The following is an 18,427-nucleotide window of genomic DNA, read 5'->3' as shown; positions in this document are numbered from 1 at the left end:
GACCACACCCAAAAGGCCAAAGTTGCCCAAAGATGATAGCAGCAATAGCTGAATCAACAACCAAGACATGGAAAGTAGTTTCCTGATGGACATTAAAACTGTGCTGAAATGCATCACATTTGGTTCTACTAAACTAGAATTTTAAATTTTAATTCTGAGTTTTCATTAATTAACTTTGCTTAATGAAACAGGTAGCATTGAAAAACTCTTGTTAGCTATTTCTGCTGAAACAGCAGAATAGCTGAAATAGCTTTACCATTATTTAGTTCTTCTTCCAAAACTTGATAGGGAGAAATGTAAAATTCAATGTTCATTGGGGTGCCTGAGGAATAAAAAAAATAATGGTTACTACACAGGTCAGTAGAGGAAATATGTTGGGTGCCTTGACACAAAGATGAAAAAACCAACACTGTAGATGGTCAGAGGGGATTCCTTGTAAGAGTACATCTCTACTTACAATATCTGTTCAATATTGTTCTGTATATCTGTATGTTATCTGAGATTACAGGTACAGTAAATCCCTACAGCAGATTTTATTTATAGCAGAGGATCTTTCCTGTACACAAAGATCAACTCAGTAGTGTGTTTTGATTACAATTCTTTAAATTCAGACCCTGGAAAAGAAAAAAAAAAAAAGGCGGGGGGGGGGGGAAAATGAAAATGGGGGGGGGAAAGGGAAAAAAAAGGAAAAAAAATCACCTCCAGTTCTTGGCACCAGGTGTCCTACTTTTCCATTAAGTACTTCAGTAATTCTGTTTAGATCCTGTGTTCTATTTCAAAACACATCTTAATTAGTGTTTCCTGCATTGCAGTGCTAGCTAGGCTAATGTAATTTCTAATTTGTATCCTTAATCAAAAGAAGACAATGTTTTCTTGGAAGTAGATTGTATGTCCAGCTTCCAAAAGACCACAACTCCACACATGCATTACTTCTGGGACTTGGGCTTTCACTTTCCCCATATCTGAGCTCTTTCATGTTGCACTTTGGTGTGCTATTCACCAGAAATAAAGGGGGTCAAAAATATTAGAGTGGCAACTGGTTGAGCAAAGAATGAAGAAATAGCCTGGTTAACTAACTTGGACAGAACCATTCTCTGACTTAAAGTGTGTTCATATAGGTAAATATATACAGCCATACATTTACATAGCTGTGTACTAACTCTGCATAGATGGGACAAGTAATCAGTTTAACTTATAAATAATATTTACTGAGATATCTGTGACCAGTGGGGATATAGTACATTAGTTCATAGTGTTATTATGCTTCATAAGGGAAAACTGCAAAAATAATCCAAGAGGGTGTTTCAAGTTACAGGAGGCCATACCTGCCAAGGTATGTGCGTATGTAACTTAATAGGCAAGGTATCAGAGAAGATATATCAAAAATCCAGAAGGAAAGCACTGCCCTCAACTCTTCTTTATTGAAAACAATGAAAATCCTTGTACAATTACCAGAAGGTTTAGGAAACTGTTCCCTATCTATCTGTAATCCTACTCTATGAAAGAACAAATGAGAAAAGGAAGGAGAAAAGCTGGCATCCACACCTCCTGATCTTAAACCTGAGGACAAAATGAGACCCAAACAGCAGAACTCCAAAAAGTCTATTTTACTTCTGCCACGGGGAGATCTAAACATGACTGCTGACTTTCAGACACACTGTTTGCTCCCAGTGGGTGGTCATGTGCACACACCCTCAAGCTTTGTAACCAACCAGTTTCCCAGGAAGTCCCTGAGATAAAGCACAGGAGTTCAACAGATTAACTAGTTTGCTCGTCTGGGGTTGACAAAGGCTTCAGGCTTCCCAGTGAGAGAAAACTCATTAGCCTTCCACATCCTGCTCTATAATTAGATCAGTTAACTTGTTCTTTAGTGAAATGAAGGGGTGTGGGTAGAGGCAAAGGGACAAAGACATAGACTGTAAGTTACCTGTGAAGAAGTGACATTAAATAAAGGTCTTTTTCAAGGGCCTGCAAAGCAAGATATCCCTTAGCTTTCATTTCACTGGGAGAGAGAAAAGACAATTTATTATTTTTGTAAGTAAACAAAAGTTAGGCTATGAATTTCAAAAGTTTTTGAGTAAAAAAATAACTGCAACCTGTTTCCTGGAATTTGATACATATTTGACAGGTCTTCTAGAATCTTGCCAAAGGCATCATAGTTCTTCATCCTAAAAAAAATGAAATAATGACTATCACTAGTAAATGAGATAGAAAATAACTCTTTTATACACAACTTAATAGAAAAGGCACCATTTCAGAGTGACAGTGGCCCCCTCTTTGTCAGATCAAGTAGCAGTACTGATTTAAATTTTCTTAGAAGATACCAGAAAATGTGAACCTTTGGTTTTGTTGCAAGCACTGTAATTATAGCTGAAACTGGCACTGAAGTAGGCACTACTGAAAGCAATAATTGTACGTGAAACACAAATATGACAGCTCATCAGCTGCAAAACACTTTTCCTGATGTTCCAATAAAGCTAATCATGTAGTACTACCTCCCTAAGACCTTGCATGCATACATTGATCTTAAAATATCAAAATTGTATTAATGCCGCACTTCACAGCACCATGTGAGAGAGACAGACCTTAAATATAACTGATAGATACATCAGTCAAAAAAAAAGAAAAGGAAAAAAAAAAGGGACAAGTGCCTTGGTTTGTAAATGAATGGTTCAGACTGCTCAAACCCCAGAACTGCTGTGGATTTCAACTTGGTGAGGCAGTGTGGAGCAGTGTTCAGACTAACCCACCTGTGCTTAAGTAGATTTTATGTGAGTTTTATAAGCCTTACTAGACTCTGGTGCTGCAGTCACACAGACAGCTCTGTGACTGCAGTGTGAAAGATGTGACCCATCTTTCCTATGCAGATGTGGCAGTAGTGTGGATCAGCAGAGACAAAATAAGCCTGCCTGAACTTTTACACTGGGACAAACTCTTTCAAACCTGGAACCTAAACAAGTCACTCAGCTCTCCTCTGTCTCTTTCCAGCTAGACTAATGCGGAAGCAGGGAAAAAGGAGGGAAGCACGCATGTGTGGTACAGGAACAGACACAGTACTAGCCTATGCATTAGCTGGCTGGTTCTTAAAATCTTAATTTTATAGTTACTTTGAGACTCATGGGAAATATTACACATATAACAAACTGCCTTACAACCAAATAAAATACTACACCCAGAGGTGTAGAAGGGATACCCATGCTTTGCAACAAATCTTAACAAAGCCAGGAAGGCAGAAAAGTAGCACCCACAGTACCAATGGTAACTCAAGAGCCAAACTGCTGGCATTAACATCACTGGAAGTCAAAAACCTAGGAAAATGTAAGTTCAAGTTTTAAGTCATAGCTGTTTACACTCATAAAGCTAATATAACTTCATTTCTGAGGAAGAAAGGGGGCTGAAAAAACTGATGATGAATAATACAAAAGAGAGATTAAACACTGTCCTGGTTTGAGAGGAAGTGAGTTTTTTGGGATGCTGTGATCAAACCAATAGATACTCAGATTTGAATATTGGCACCTGGTGTGGCCACTGAGGACATGGATACGCCTCTGAGAACACAGGGGGTTAAAAGCAGAGAACTCTCAGGAAAACTTTCTCTCTCATAGAAGCACTGACGTTGCGCCAGCATCAAACTGTGACAGGTGCTGTCCGTGAAAGAGGTCAGACCTCCCCTACCCGGCTGCGGGCTGGGCAGGGGAGGGGAAGCCATGCGGCTGGGTGAGGTAGGCCAGGCCCTGAGGATGGAAGGGTGGAGGAGCACCAAGAGGCATCGGGCAGCCACCCCACCCCCCCCCCCCACCCCCCAGGGGGGAGAGAGAGAGAGAGCGCTGGTGTCTGTGCTTGTGCCACTTTGAAACTTGATAGCATGGCCAGCCGAGAAGGAGAAGGGGGGGTGTGGTGAGAAGGTGCCTGGCAGGGCAGCCATGGGAGTTCTGGACAGGCAGCGCCTGAGATTTTTAACCCTTTCCTTGGATGATGGAAACCTTACAAATGCTGATCCTCCTGGAGTTTGAATGAGAAGAGAGATAGAGATGAGATAAGAGGAAATGGGCCACAAGAGAAGTGGTGAAGAATCTTGGGTAGGCGGAGGTGATGGAGTGGCCTTTGGCTGGACTTTTCTTGTATAGCCATGGACAGAACCATTTTTCCTGTGACACAGAGACTGCATTTAGGGGGTGGCAATGGCTCGGAGCCAAGAGAGTGCAGTGATGTTATGTGAAGGAGTGCGTGAACAGAGATGACGGGTGAGGAGGGTGGTGGTGCCCTCCGTCTTCGGGGATGAAGAAGATCTCTGTTCTCGAGACCCCTCGGCCCCAGGGGGGTGAATTTGGGGGGGACAGGTGTCCTGAAAGTGAGAGACTGTGCTTTTCTTGGAACTGGGCAAAGCACCCTTAAGAGGAGAACCCTAGAAGCAGCTCTGGTTCATGCACAGTGGTGAGAGCACTGGGCATGGAAGGAAGATGTCATGATGGCAAATGATCTCCAGGCGGTGCCATGTGTGACATGGAAACACAAGAGGTCTCAACTGTGTTTCCAGGGGAAATCTATGACACAACAGGGACTCCTCACTCCTTGATGAACTGAGAATTGATTATCTAAAGGGTGGTGATGGACTGAGAGTTGGTGATCTGAGGGATGGATGTATTGGAAATTTGGTGGGGGGAGGACGAATGCTTTTGGAAGGTTTTCATCCTTTCTGTGTGTTTCTTTTTACATATAGTTGTAGGTTAATAAAGTTTTCTCTTCTTTATTCCTAAGTTGGAGCCTGCGTTGCGCTATTCCTGGTCACATCTCACAGCAGACACCAAGGAGAATGTATTTTCATGGGGGCACTGGTATTGCGCCAGCGTCAAACCGTGACAAACACTAAAGGTCAATGATTATACTTTCTCTTTTTACCTTCCCTATCTACTATTTGGCCACAGGATTAAAGAATCCAATTTCCTAAATATACTCATTATTATTAAAATCTGGAACCTTGATCACATCCACTGAAGAACCTGTAAAATAGACTTTTAAAGTGGTGGCCTGACCTGGAACAGCAACTATTCAAACAGAACAAAAATTGGTAATAATAAATATATATATATAGTGCCCTACTGCTACATGATAAAATTAGGGTCACATCTCCCCCTATGTATTTGCAAAGAAACTCAGGCCATGTGATACCATCTTGCTTTCATTGCTTTGAGAGAAGCCTGAAGGACATGCAGTTAAAGTATTTGCATAAGGACAATACGAGGGCTATTTAGTATTTGATGGAAGGAGGACAGGAAAAGTAATGCCTAGTTTGTATGTGTAAATCTGCCAGTTCTGAATTGTCATCATCAGTCCATTACCAAAACTATGGGTCCAAGTAGCTCTATAATTCTTACAATCAAGACAGAGGGCAGTATTCCAAGGCTGTGTTTGACTGGCAGCTAGAACCAACATCTTGGGGATTACTCTTTACCCTTGCTCCATTGAAGCAGATGCATTCGATGGAATAACTTGAGAATAAATAATGCCTGGAGTATCTTTACAAAATTATATTTGCTGCAGTTTTAGCCTGAATTTACAAATTCAAAGCAGATAATAATAGTTACAAAGACAACCAACTTCCAATATGGAGGATTGGAACCAACTTCCCACAAAAAATGGAATCCAAAACAGTGTCAGTTCTATTGTCTTCTGGATTCATGTTATTGTACCCTGATCCTTTTTCCTTTTTCTTTTTTTTTTTTCCCCTCTTCAGTTTTTACCCTGGAATGGTTCTAGCATGAGGAATTCCTTTCCATTCAACATGAAACCCTATATGTGATTCTTTACCTTAGAAGCTGGACCAAATCATCACAAACCTACAGGAATAAGAGACAGGAGTTTCATCTTTCTTGCAATTTGTCACATGTTCTATAAGCACTTCATTAGTAATTATAATCTTGATCCCCATTACTTTTAAGTAGCTGTATGGTTAGCATAAAAAAAATCCCCAACACTCAAAACCAAGACAGTGCAACAGTTAAAAAATATTACTATAATAATTGGAAGAACAAAAGCTCTGTGAAAGAGGATAAAATTAACAGAAATATTTTGTTGATAACTCTTTCAGAAAAAAATGCATCTTGGCCAGTTTTTCTTTTACTGGTTGTGTTTTCTTTTACTAGAATTCTCTGAATGTGCATTTTCATTCTAATGATATTGTCCAGCACTCACTGATCAACAGACCTGTGCAGGTTAAATGAACAAATTGAAATTTCAGGGCTGATTTCAACTAAAAATAATGGACAAAATTAACTCCAAAGTAATAATTGTAATAATGTAATCATTTGGATACTTAGTGACAAAAAACAGAGTTTATGTTCCCCAACTCCCCCGCAACAGTTGGTTGTTATATCTTGGACCTGAAGGGTTGTCTGTAATTCTGTAACAACTGCAGAACATGATATGTGAACTTCAGGTTGATATTCTGTAAATAATTTAATAGAAATTTTGCCCGAAAAACATCCCCACTAGTAGAAATACATATACTCCTAAAGAAGGCAGAATGAAAAACAGAATAGCTCCAACACATCCACTGAGTATATATATTGCACTACACCTTGGTAGGAAAATATTTTAAGCCCCTGTTATTTACTGTATACTGGTAACATTGAAGCATGAAAATAAAAATATTTATGCATGATACCACAAAATTCTTGGAAGGTGAGTCTGTCAGCTGACTTTTACTGTAATACTTAGCACTAGAGTATTTAGTATCTGTAACCAAGTTGTAAGTTTAGGTGAGAAATTCAGATGCCTAAAGAGGTAGCTAGTGTCATGAACAGGCTTGCATGTGTGACAAGACCAAAAGGAAGTCAAAACCTTTCTGACATGACAGCTGGAAGCCAGGTGGGAGACTACAGGGTCATAAGAGACAGAGAAAATTAATTTTACCACAGGAGCTTCTTCAAAGTGAGCCAGCTTTACATCCATCACATCTCCATCCTTCTCCAGCTGAACTTCTACATAAAACATCATTGATGTTATGTAGCAGGTGGTCCCACTGGGGCTAACATGAACAGTAAGTCTGAGAAGGATGAGAAAAAGAAAAAAAAGCTTGTATATATAAAAATTCTGTCACTTAAAAAAGGAAATAAGTATAGTTCACTTGGTCATGGGAAGAGACACCAGGGATGCTTCAAAAATAACTCTTCCTTGGCTCAGCTTCTGAAAACTATCCAACCAGGCATGTACTTGTGCTCTGCTGTTTGCATTATCATGTTGGTCAGCTCAAAACTATTAACCTTGGTCTGTAGCTTTGGGACGTCGGCATTTATACCCTCTCTTTACCCAAAAACCTTCTCCACAAAGGGCTAATCAAAATAGGCAAATACACTCCTTTAGAACACTGAGCTAAAAAATAACATTGTTGACAAGCCATCCAGATGGCATTCCTCTCTGGACTTGAGGCCATGCCTGCTCATTTGCATTTATTCATAAACAAACTTACCCTTTTTGTCTGGATAAACGTTCCAACACGTTCATCACAGAAAACATGGATTTAGCTGCAAAAACCAGAAAGGCAATTTAATCAAACTGCAATGATCAAGAAGTAGAACCAGTATTTTCTTGCTTTAAAGAGTATGATTTAGGTAATAAGAAAATAGTACCTCTTGAATGACTTGTTATTAATGACAACTATTATGACTAGTAAGTGCTGTGCTGTGTAGAAAATATTCTCAGGCTTTAAGACTACTATAGCCTGAAGGTTTAGCCCAAAGATGAGTTGCAAGTCTCTTGTCTCTTATCCACCTCTGTGTACATTTGACCTCTTTGTGAAGAACATCAGTAGAGAAGGATTGGTAGATTCCACACAATATTTTTAAAAATGTACTTTGAGTTATCCAACAGCTCATTACCATTTAGTGTCCTCTCTATCTTCTCCATGCATGAAAGCAATAGACCGTCTGGAGCACTACTGACAGGCTTTCGCAGTGGGTTCTCCTAGCACATTTGTGAAAACAAGAGACAAAGAAAGATTCCTTAAATTACTAGCTAAGAGACAGAGCACACAGATGCCCCATACAACAAACCTCTGTTTATTTGTTTTTGTCAAACACAGAGGTTACCTACGATTGGAGCTATCTCTGAAATGGCTGCACTGAATGGATTTGTCAAGATATTATTGTGCAGTAATTACATACCAGATGCCTTTGGAGCAAGGACTGGCTTTCCATTCCCCTGTCTTTCGAGCTGTTCACTAGATGTGTCAGCTAATTTCATTGTGAAGCTAGAGATAAACTAAGAAAATACTTCTGGTTTTATTTTAGAAAAAATCTGCCTGAGTGAATAGAAGAAATCAGTAAGTGCCACTGGAGTACTTGGTGAGATTAGAATACAAGTTTCAGCTTGTGAAGCCATTCACTTCAGTAGCAAGCAAACTCTCCCAGGTTCTCTTCAAGCTCTTGCCTGAAAACTTCTCGAATTCCACATTTCAAATAACAAAGAACACTCACCGATGAAGAGTTTTCACTTTGTTCAAATTCAGGATATTGTTTTCAGAGTAAGGCTTGAGTTAAGCATTAAGAAGCATGGAAACAAATTGGAATTTTTATACTGAGCTCACAGCAGTTGTGCTAATCTGCTCTTTACGACAATCATTCTTAAATTAGCTACTGGAAGGGCAAGAAGCATGGAATGGTATATTACAGCAGCAGAAAGTCTAGATAGCAGATATCAGACCAGTTTCTAAAATACAATATTTCCTCCCAGTCCTATAGGCAATAAATTCTCTTTACATACTATGAATATAGTAATGATAGTGAATGTAACCTCAGCTGGTAGACAATCAGCACTAACTCCTGAATAGTTAAAACAATGTTAAAACAATGTTAAAACAAGTTAAAACAATGCAAGAAACAACACCTAAAGTGTTAAAATTATACAGGAAACTTTATAAACCATTGTCCTAAGAAAAATGGGGAGCCAGGCTATACTAGGCACCAGGTTTTTCTGAGGATTATCTTTTGGTTGGTTTTGGATTGCATGGGGTTTTTTGGTTGGTTGGCTTTGCTTGTTTTTGAAAGTCAAGCAATTTTTTAACTACCTTGGAAAAATATTCTTATACCACATATCCTTCTCTCACCTAACCTGTGATTCTTACCATGCAAAAATAAACAAGTTTCAGAGTTTCAGTCCATGGCCTTTGTTGGTATTTTAAACGCAACTGTTCCATTAAAGCATTTGTAGAAATAGCTGTCACAACACCTGAAAAACATGTCAAAATGTTCTAAATATAATGGCAACCAGAAATGCTGGAGGAGGACAAATGTAGAACCTTGCTAAGGTCATAGATGTTATACTTCAAAGAAGGAATAAAAAAATGTTTTACTGGAATTTTGCACATACAAACATTAATTTTTGTAAGACTTTGACAGAAAAAGAGCAGGGGGAGATTTGTATAGGCAAGTATTCTCAATATTAAATACAGATATGCAGCCAAATCTTCAGTTTGTTAAACCATTAGGCTTTCTTTACCTATGCACAATTTCTTATGTGTATTCCTTATAAATACCAAGGCTTTGCCACTTGTATCCAGATACACCCACCTAGAGCTCATTAAAGCTCACTTTAATTAGAGATAAAAAATAAGAGATAATTTTTTATGATGAGGGTGTTAAGACATTGGAACAAGTTGCTCAAATAAGTGGTGCATGCCCCCTCCCTGCAAACATTCAGGGTCAGATTGGACAGGGCTCTGAACAACCTGATCTAGTTGAAGATGTCCCTGCTTATTGCAGGAGGGTTGGAGTAGATGGTCTTTAAGGGTCCCTTCCAACCCAAATTATCCTGCACTTTTGCAGAGGATAATCTCAATGAAGTGGTGAAACTTTTTTTTGTTTTGTTTTTGGGGATGGCAAGGAATGAGAATGAGGCTGGGAGAAGGAATATATTCAGTCCTTCATCTATCTCCCTATAAATATTCTTTCTGGCCTAACACAGAATCCAGATGTACAAAGAAAGTTTTTTGCTGAGGTGTGATACTTCCATAACCATTACCTCCATCAGGAGAAAAACAGGAGTGAATTTCCTAATACATCAGTCTGAGACAGGTAGGAAGACTCCAATGTTATTATTAAGAAGAAATTGAGTCCTGCAAGATGCCACCCACTTTGCTCTGCCCCAGAGCCAAAAGAAATACTACAAAGGGCTTCTTTGACTTAGTGGGAACAACAGCTGCAGAGATCTGGCCCCTTTGAGCCAGAGGCACTACATGGGAAAAGACAGATGGACTAGGAGAGGGATGGCCTTTTGCATACACCAAGGAGGGATAGTGAGAATGGACTGGCAGCTTCTTCCACCTTCAGGGAGGATGACAGAGCAGCAACCACAGTTCCCTATAAATCAGGCCACTTCATCCAGCTGGAGGAAGAGGGAGCAGTGGACCCCAACCAGCTCTTGCAAGCACACTTGCTGGGAACATGCCCCCACTCTCCCATGCCTTCATGCTGATAGAAGGGCTGCAACCCACCAACCCTGTATCTCCATTCACACTGCAAGAAACCAAGGCTCCTATTTGTAGCAGCTGCAACACAGCACCCATAGGTGCTGTGCAAGGCAAAAGTCTTGCTCCTTCAAAAAACTGGTCCCCAGGGATTTATGTTTGAATTTGGGGCTTGATAAGCACAGCAACATCACCTCTGCTACTTTTTACAAGAGGTATCCTGTTAGCCCTGTTCTTCCATATCTAAAGCATAATGTCTATCCCCATCTTTTAAGAAGGTGTAGTATTCTCAGAGACTGAACTTAACTGGGAACAAAAGCAGGGGGAGGTATGATAGTAAAAATCACTCAGCAAAACAGGAAAGCACTCCAAAAGGGGGAGTTTGTCTTGCTTTTTAGTGGAGGGAGTTAAAAAACAGTATCAATAATGTTTTCATTGTATTTCTACAAAAATGTGTATATTTTGTGGCCACATTTCAGGTTGCAGTCTGCTTGTACATAGGAATCAGTGCACAATGGCGATGCGAGGTTCAAGGGTTAATCCTGGACCTTTGCACAGGCACTAGCTCGAAATGTGGTTACTTGGGAATGTCCAGGTCTACAGCAAGAAGAGCATATCTCCTACATAACCCCTGGGTGGCACTGTTTCAGGATACCTTACAGCAAACCTTCTGCTTCCAGCTATTATCCGTCATGCTGCAGTACTTGAAGTAGTCTCATACCACATAAAATAGAGTATTTTTGACTTGTATGTAGGAACCTGAGTAGAAACTGCATAGTTCATTGGCCTCAATAAGATTACAGAAAAAAAATGGCATGGGCCTAGGAATTCCAGGAGAAGTATATGTCAAAAAGTGGTATTTGTCTCCAGACAGGTGTCAAGCATACTAATTAGAGAAAGTCAATGCAGCTGAGTGAGTTAAATATATTTGCACTTCAGCTTTTACAAAGGAGGTGAAATGTGATGAAGTAAATGGATAATGTAATTCCACACTTGTGGTAAATCACACTTCTGTAAAATTATTCGTTTGGTGTATGGTATTAAATACTAATTTACTTTTTAACCTGACATTAGCAGTCAACACAGGTATAATCATAGCTATAATAATAAGCTTTACCTGTTAATTGGTGCATGAATTTAAAAACATGTTTTCAGCATTTCTAGGGAGTCATTTTAGCTTAGGTTTGTTTGAACAACCTATTGAAATGTTTTCTGCTGAGCAAGAACATGTAGGTTGCCTCAGTCCAGATCACAGGAATGGGTATGTGCAAATATGACATACCACAGCTTGGTAGTGCTTAATTCTTTTATGGCATTTTTCATAAATGTTTGTCCAGAGCTCTTTGGAGTCTCTGTGATCTTGATACTAACTCCAGTGGTTTGATCATGTCCTGAATAAGCAGAAAAGTAAATTATTTGCTGATTATCTTGAAGAGAACACTTCCAAAATAACAGAAGGAAACATGGCTTACCTGATCTGCATAATAGCTGCTTTGCAAATAAACAGAGGACTTCGAGTTTAGTTAGCCACAGTAAAGTATGGCTGATAGGCCTAAAATACACTTTAACTTTTAAACAAAAAAAGCCATTTCCATTGTGCTCAAATGTATGTATTTAGGTAAATAAAAAATGTATGTTTTTAGGAAAAATGGTAAATTTGTACCATTTTTCCAGGATAGAAATAGTGCCAGATTTTCATAACAAGACAAATATTCCAAGACAATTATTAGTCTTCACATAAAATTGCAGGATTGGAAAAAAATCACATATGAGAAACAGAAGCTTAAGTATTGTCAGAAAGTTCCTCACAACAAGGTGCTGTTACAGTATTCAGAACTGTCGTATTGAATTACTGCACTCGAGAGAAGAGTTAAGAGTGATTAATAATTAAAAATGGTCTAATTATAGCTTCTCAGGCATATTAAATACACAAATGTTTAACTGGGTCAGTTCGTGAAATAAAAAAAAAACCCAACAACTGGACATGCATTATCATGAGTATAGAAAATAATCGGAATTACCGCATGAATCCTACATGCCCACCTGCTCTGGATTACTCTCTCTGACTGTTCATCAAAAAGTGCTTCTGAAAGAATCTTTCATGTGCTTAAGTTACTTAATAAGTTTTCCCCAGATTAAACCCTCTTTTGCTCTCAAATAATTGCAGGTTATCTTATTCCCTTTTAAAAGGTAAAACAGGTATGCTTCTTCGGGCACCTTTTGAGAAATTAATTATTATTACTACTTGGTTGATTTTTGTCATGGTTGTCTGCATCTTGCTAAATTCCTGACTTTTTAATATGCTTCACAATGCATTGCCTGGGCACATTGTGATTCATATGAAAATGGCATTTTGTAATTTCATAGTTCTAACATTTCTGAAAATTTTTCCATTTCTTTGAATGGTAATTTTTCTGAGAAAGAATCAACGTATTGCTCATTCATATTCTTGCATTAATTCAATTATTTTTTTCAGTGAAGATACTCTAGATTTATTATAGAACATAAGAAACCTTGGCTTACTTTTTATGTAATGGATGCATTTTAGTGACATCATTTCAGAAAATATTCCAGTATTCCATAATCAGTGCATTATTGGTGGGGTTTTTTGTTTCTGGTTTCTTTTGGCACACTGGGAGTTGCTTTTTTTCTATTATTCCTATATTCAGTCTTGATTCTTTTTCATTTAAAGCATAAAATAAAAATAAATCACCAGCAATACATCTTAATGGGCCTGCATCCAGCATTTTATTGGAATTGCATCTTTCCAGAAGCCCTCAGCAGAACTGCTGACCAGAGAAAACAGCAGCTACATAACAGCCTACAGTAAGTCTAAATACAGAACTGGGGCCTTGGGCACTCAGTGAAAACCAGTGGTTCCAGTTAGAACTGCATGATGTGTAAGAGATGTTGCTGTAATTATGAAGTCAGAGCTAAAACTGTGTTCTTTCACAAAGTGCCATGGGATTTTGAGTGATCAGCAATGACAGCTATAAAATGGGAACATGAATCAGTGTTTACAAAAAATGATGAGCATTCAAATAATTCCTTTATCTATCCTAGGTGCTCTTCCATCTAAGGCAGGATGGAAGCGTTGCTTAGCTTTTATGACCTATAGTTTAGTCTGATATGGTCTATAGTTTATGGCTTTACAACCCATAAAAACTACAATATGCTTTGCCATCTTTCATTCAGTCTCTACATCCTCTCCTCATTTACACAGTGTGAATATTTAGCTCCTAAGAGTAACATCAGAATGTTAGTGGCTGCATTTTATTTCACTACAGCCATATAGACTGGGCCAGTTTTACTTGACAACACTGAATAGCACCTCTGGCACTTAGTCTGAGACACTTAACATTGGCAGCATTTGACTGTTCCCTGCTTCTTCACTGAAAGTGATTAAAATTCTTCAAAGCCAAAGGCTGTATAAACAAACATCAGAAAAATAGGTTCATAGCAAATTACTGTGGATATAGAAACATATTGACACAGACAGGGCATATCTTTTCCTCATAGTCAAGATATGGCAAACATTTGATTTGTGCTTGACATTAGCATTTTGATCTCCAAGTAGTTATTGTATAAATCTTTTTCCAACGGCCCTAGATCCATGTAACCACAATTTAAATAACCTCATGAAAGAACATGTGAGGGCTGCCTTCACGTGTGTGCATTTGCCCTTTACAGGGTTTCATAGGACACCATGATTGCTATTCAGAAATGAACATTTTTGCTTTTTCTACATCTCTTATATTCTCAAGAGTCTTGTGATCATTTTTATAACTAAAATCAGGTGTTGCACCATCATTCATGTTCTTTACTGACATCAGTCAGCATGAAATCAATGGAACTAATCACTTGAGAGCTGCCACAGCTCTCCCTGAAGAGAGAGATAAAGTGAATGTAGCTGGCACATAATTTGCACAAAATGGCAAAATTAGTAATACCCATACTATGCTGAAGGACTACATTGAAAATGTTACTGGTAGATGAGGATGGAGGAGGAGGGAAGGAGAAGTGGGAGCTAAGAATTAGTTGAGGAGCTGAAAATAGTGATGAGCACTGGGGAGATCACTGAGGTAGAGAAGAGGTGTAGTACAGAAAGACAATAATTCTACTTAAAGGAGCTTTCCACCAGCATGCCTCAAAGCTAACCACACAGGAGCCAGCTTATTATCTTGTTTTTCCATACTGGGATGCAGAGAGATGCGGAGAGGAAGTGACTCCTGAAATACTGGCCACAGAACTAGAAACCAGACTGCAATTTACCTGACTCTATTCTAGCACATCCTTAGCGCACAGAAGAAAGAAGGAAACTAGCAATGAAAGAAAGAGGTGGAGAAAGGGACTAGAAAATCACAAGAAAAAGGCATGAAAAGAAACATGATATAAGTATGAAGCCATATAAAGTATGAAAACCAGAATTAATAGAAAAAGGATATGAAAAGCAGAAAATACATAAGAAGGAAAATATTAAATAATTATATAGACAACACCAAAATCTGAAAACGATACAAAATTTTGTGTTATTTTAATAACAGAAAAGTGAGATGAGTTTAGGTCTACTTTAAGCTATTTTAAACCAATATTCGTTTGGAGACGATTGTTCAGCTTAAGGGTTCTGATTGAATATATACAAGGATATGGATTATATAACATGCAGACTAAAAAAGAAACAGTGCTCAGTGGCAAATACTGATTTCAATAAAATAGCATGTGGGAAGGACGCATTTTTCAGGAAAGGCAATACCATAAAGGAGCTCAACCCCAACAAATGCCAATTGAAGATATTACAGTGGTGCTATGCAGACAGGAACTCCATATAAAGTACACATTTTACGTCATTCTATGTTGGTTAAACAATTTGACACTGTTTTTCGTATCTTATGTTTTAAAACTGAAACTAATTAAACTATGAAGGCTTGTTATAAATACATGCAATACACATTCAATTATACATTTTAGTGCTTTTATATTTTTAGACACCAGCTAATTCCTTAATGACATTCTTAAAAATGTTTAGTCCATTCTTATGTATTATGAACCAACTTTGCTGTAACCCTCAACTCTCAGATTTCCAGATTCCTAGTCATCTACTAGAATGATATAGTTTGTCTTAGCTCTGTTGAACGACAAGATGAATGACTGCAAACTCATCATTACTCATTAATTCCTTGTTATACAAGTCACTTAACCTCACTTTCTCTATAGGGATGATGCATTTGGGGATGAACTTTTTGAAATTGGTAAGAAAGCTGTAGGTGTTAAGAACCATGACTAGCTCAGATGGAGTACTGAGAATATTGTCATTTGGACAGGTAATAGAGCGAAGGAAATACAAGAATCTTATTGCCCAAAATCTTATTACAGTCATACCACTATGTTTTTTTAGGGTGTATATATTTGTTCGCAAGTGTAGGGATACACATGTGACAGGTTTGGAGTCAGCCACAGATGATGCGAAGCTTCTGGGAAGCTGATAGATTATGTCCTTGCACTGGGCAAGGAAAATATGTCCACAAAATGTCCACACAGCCTCTGTGTGTGTTGATTTATAGCATCCAAAATCTGTACTGCATTGCATATTTATTTATCTGTGCACATCACAAAAACATTCCCCAGGTTGTATGTGCTGAAAAAAGCATAAAGAAAGGTTGTGCATTTCTGAAAATTTTGTGTAATTTTCAGAAAGACTGTGTCTACAGAGCTTGACCTCTAATTGTAAAAGGCAGATAAAAGCTGGGATGGGAAATGGAGGGACTGGCCAAGATCAGAGCAAATTAGCGACACTGTGAGGGTATGCTCTGGTTTAACACCAGCTGGCAAGTAAGTATCTTGCAGCCCCTCACTCACTCCCCTGCAGTAGGGGGGGGGGGGGGGGGGGGGGGGGGAGGGCAGGGAGAACCAGAAGGTGAGAAGGCTCCAGGGTTGAGATAAAGACAGTTTAATAGGGAAAGCAAGAGCCACGCGCTGCGAGCAAAGGAAAACAAGGAATTAATTCACCACTTCCCATGGGCAGGCAGGTGTTCAGCCACCTCCAGAACAGCAGAGCTCCACCATGTGTTACTTGGGAAGAGAAATGCCATCACTCCAAATATCCCCACTCTTCCTTCTTCTTCTCCCACTTTTTATGTATGGCTGAGCATGACACTATAAGGTATAGGTCATACTGCATATCTCTTTGGACAGTTGTGGCCAGCTGTCCCAGCTGTGTCCCCTCCCAGCTTCTTGTGTGCCCCCGGTCTCCTCCCTGGTGAGACAGTGTGAGAAAAGGCCTTGAGGCTGTATAAGCACTGCTCAGCAGTAACTAAAACATCCCAGTGTTATCAACAGTGTTTCCAGCATAAATCCCAAGCATAGCCCCACACTATCTACTGCAAAGCAAATCAACTCTACCCCAGCCAAAACCAGCACAGAGTAGAACTAGGATTATATGAATTCCAATCCAGTAGTCTGTCATTTAAGACCTGGAGTTGTACTGCCTAACAGCAGGCACCAAAATAAACTTTGTGATATCAGATTTTCCTGCTAGTTTTCAGAGAGAAACAGGCCCACTCAGAGGGAGATCTGACCACCTCCCAACCAGTAGATGCACCACTGCCTCAAGGCAGCCATCACTCATTTGTGTAAAGTGGGAGCCACATCCCAAATCTGTCCTTACGCGTGCCAGTTATATACCTCAAGAGTATATGTCCTTAAAACCTGACTATTCCTTACAGAACAGCACAGAAAAGCACACAGTTACAAACTTGAGAAGTATGAGTATGTTAATAACTAGTCAAGTAATTGTTTAGCATATTCTTCACACATTGTTACTTATGTTTTCCCACAGCTTATGTGTTTTTTTTATGTTACTTATGTTTTCCCACAGCTAGTACAAATTGAAGGTGGATGAAAGCTTCTAGCACTTTCCTTTTTTTGGGGGTTGATTCTGGTCAGAATACATGTGGATTTGGGCTAGGTGATTTCTTTTCAACTGGCCTGCTACTTAGAAACTCCATTGATTCACAAATACATTTTATGCATCTTTACACACTGGTAATAAAACGTTGTCTAATAAATTTTAATTTCTTCTCTCTAAAAGAGAAGAAATTAACCATAATACCAGGAAATCCTACCTCCATGTATTGATTTGAGTTCAGCAATACTTCACAACACAAAAGCCCATACACCCACAGACCCAGCAGATGCCAACGTAATCAATTCTGGGCTGTAATAGGAGGGTGCCCTCAAGAACCAGTAAGTGGTTTTGTTCATTTACTCTTTTGTCCCTTCGAAAAATTAAGTCTCTTTCACCCTGGAAGATTTATTGAGCGCTTGAAGGAAGAATGGATGTTTTATGCATGATAAGATGGTTTTCCAAAGAATGTGGTTCATTTATTCATGTCAACAGAAATCTAAGATAAAATTACAGTGTTAAATTATGCATAGTTTATATATAAATTGTGTGCTACTAAATGTGTTCCAACGGGAACAAGTACTTTTTGCTCTGTGGGAATGGAAGTTGCACATCAATGTTTTTCCCAAAGCTTCAGACATGTTTTGTCTGACATGTCCACTGTATCTTTAGCTTTTTAAGATAAATGAAATATTTGTCAGTTGATTTCTTCATTGTATTAAGGTACATAATGCAAGTACTATTAGCACACAATTAATTACATCTCTACTTAATTATTCTTCATCATTTTTCCCTTCAAGAATTTTATGTGCAGCACTGAAATAGCACATATGCTAATACATAACAAAGGACATTCATTATCTACACCTTTTATAACCACATTGCAAATGTCTACTACACAGCCTGTATGGTTTTAGGTACCTGTTGTAGCATTTGAACACCAGAGAGCAATTCAAACCTCTTGTTGCCTTGGGCTGTGTCTTGTACAGACAATGGAGTGAAGTAGCTGCAATACCTACTCTCCTCTGACCAGTTGCTCCCTTACACGGATGAGCCACAGTCAT

General features: G+C 38.8%; 1 protein-coding gene across 1 annotated transcript in view; it reads right to left on the bottom strand.

Annotated features, from left to right (window-relative positions):
* The window catches only part of LOC139591358 (mediator of RNA polymerase II transcription subunit 1-like), a 24,170-nt gene extending 5,743 nt beyond the window's left edge, over window positions 1-18,427 (bottom strand). The window contains exons 1-10 of the mRNA XM_071429919.1: window positions 18,409-18,427; window positions 9,122-9,225; window positions 7,878-7,962; window positions 7,469-7,523; window positions 6,913-7,045; window positions 5,809-5,837; window positions 2,097-2,168; window positions 1,928-2,002; window positions 700-770; window positions 257-322 (exon numbers count right to left, since the gene is read on the bottom strand). Of these exons, the coding sequence (XP_071286020.1) occupies window positions 257-322; window positions 700-770; window positions 1,928-2,002; window positions 2,097-2,168; window positions 5,809-5,837; window positions 6,913-7,045; window positions 7,469-7,523; window positions 7,878-7,962; window positions 9,122-9,225; window positions 18,409-18,427 (709 nt within the window). The remainder of the gene's footprint in view (window positions 1-256; window positions 323-699; window positions 771-1,927; window positions 2,003-2,096; window positions 2,169-5,808; window positions 5,838-6,912; window positions 7,046-7,468; window positions 7,524-7,877; window positions 7,963-9,121; window positions 9,226-18,408) is intronic.

Source organism: Agelaius tricolor, unplaced genomic scaffold (genome assembly GCF_023055355.1).
Source record: "Agelaius tricolor isolate 1412-34295 unplaced genomic scaffold, bAgeTri1.0.p SCAF_6, whole genome shotgun sequence".
Classification (NCBI taxonomy): domain Eukaryota; kingdom Metazoa; phylum Chordata; class Aves; order Passeriformes; family Icteridae; genus Agelaius; species Agelaius tricolor.
The sequence above is the reverse complement of the archived record's forward strand: the minus strand, read 5'-3'. Positions and strand labels throughout refer to the sequence as shown.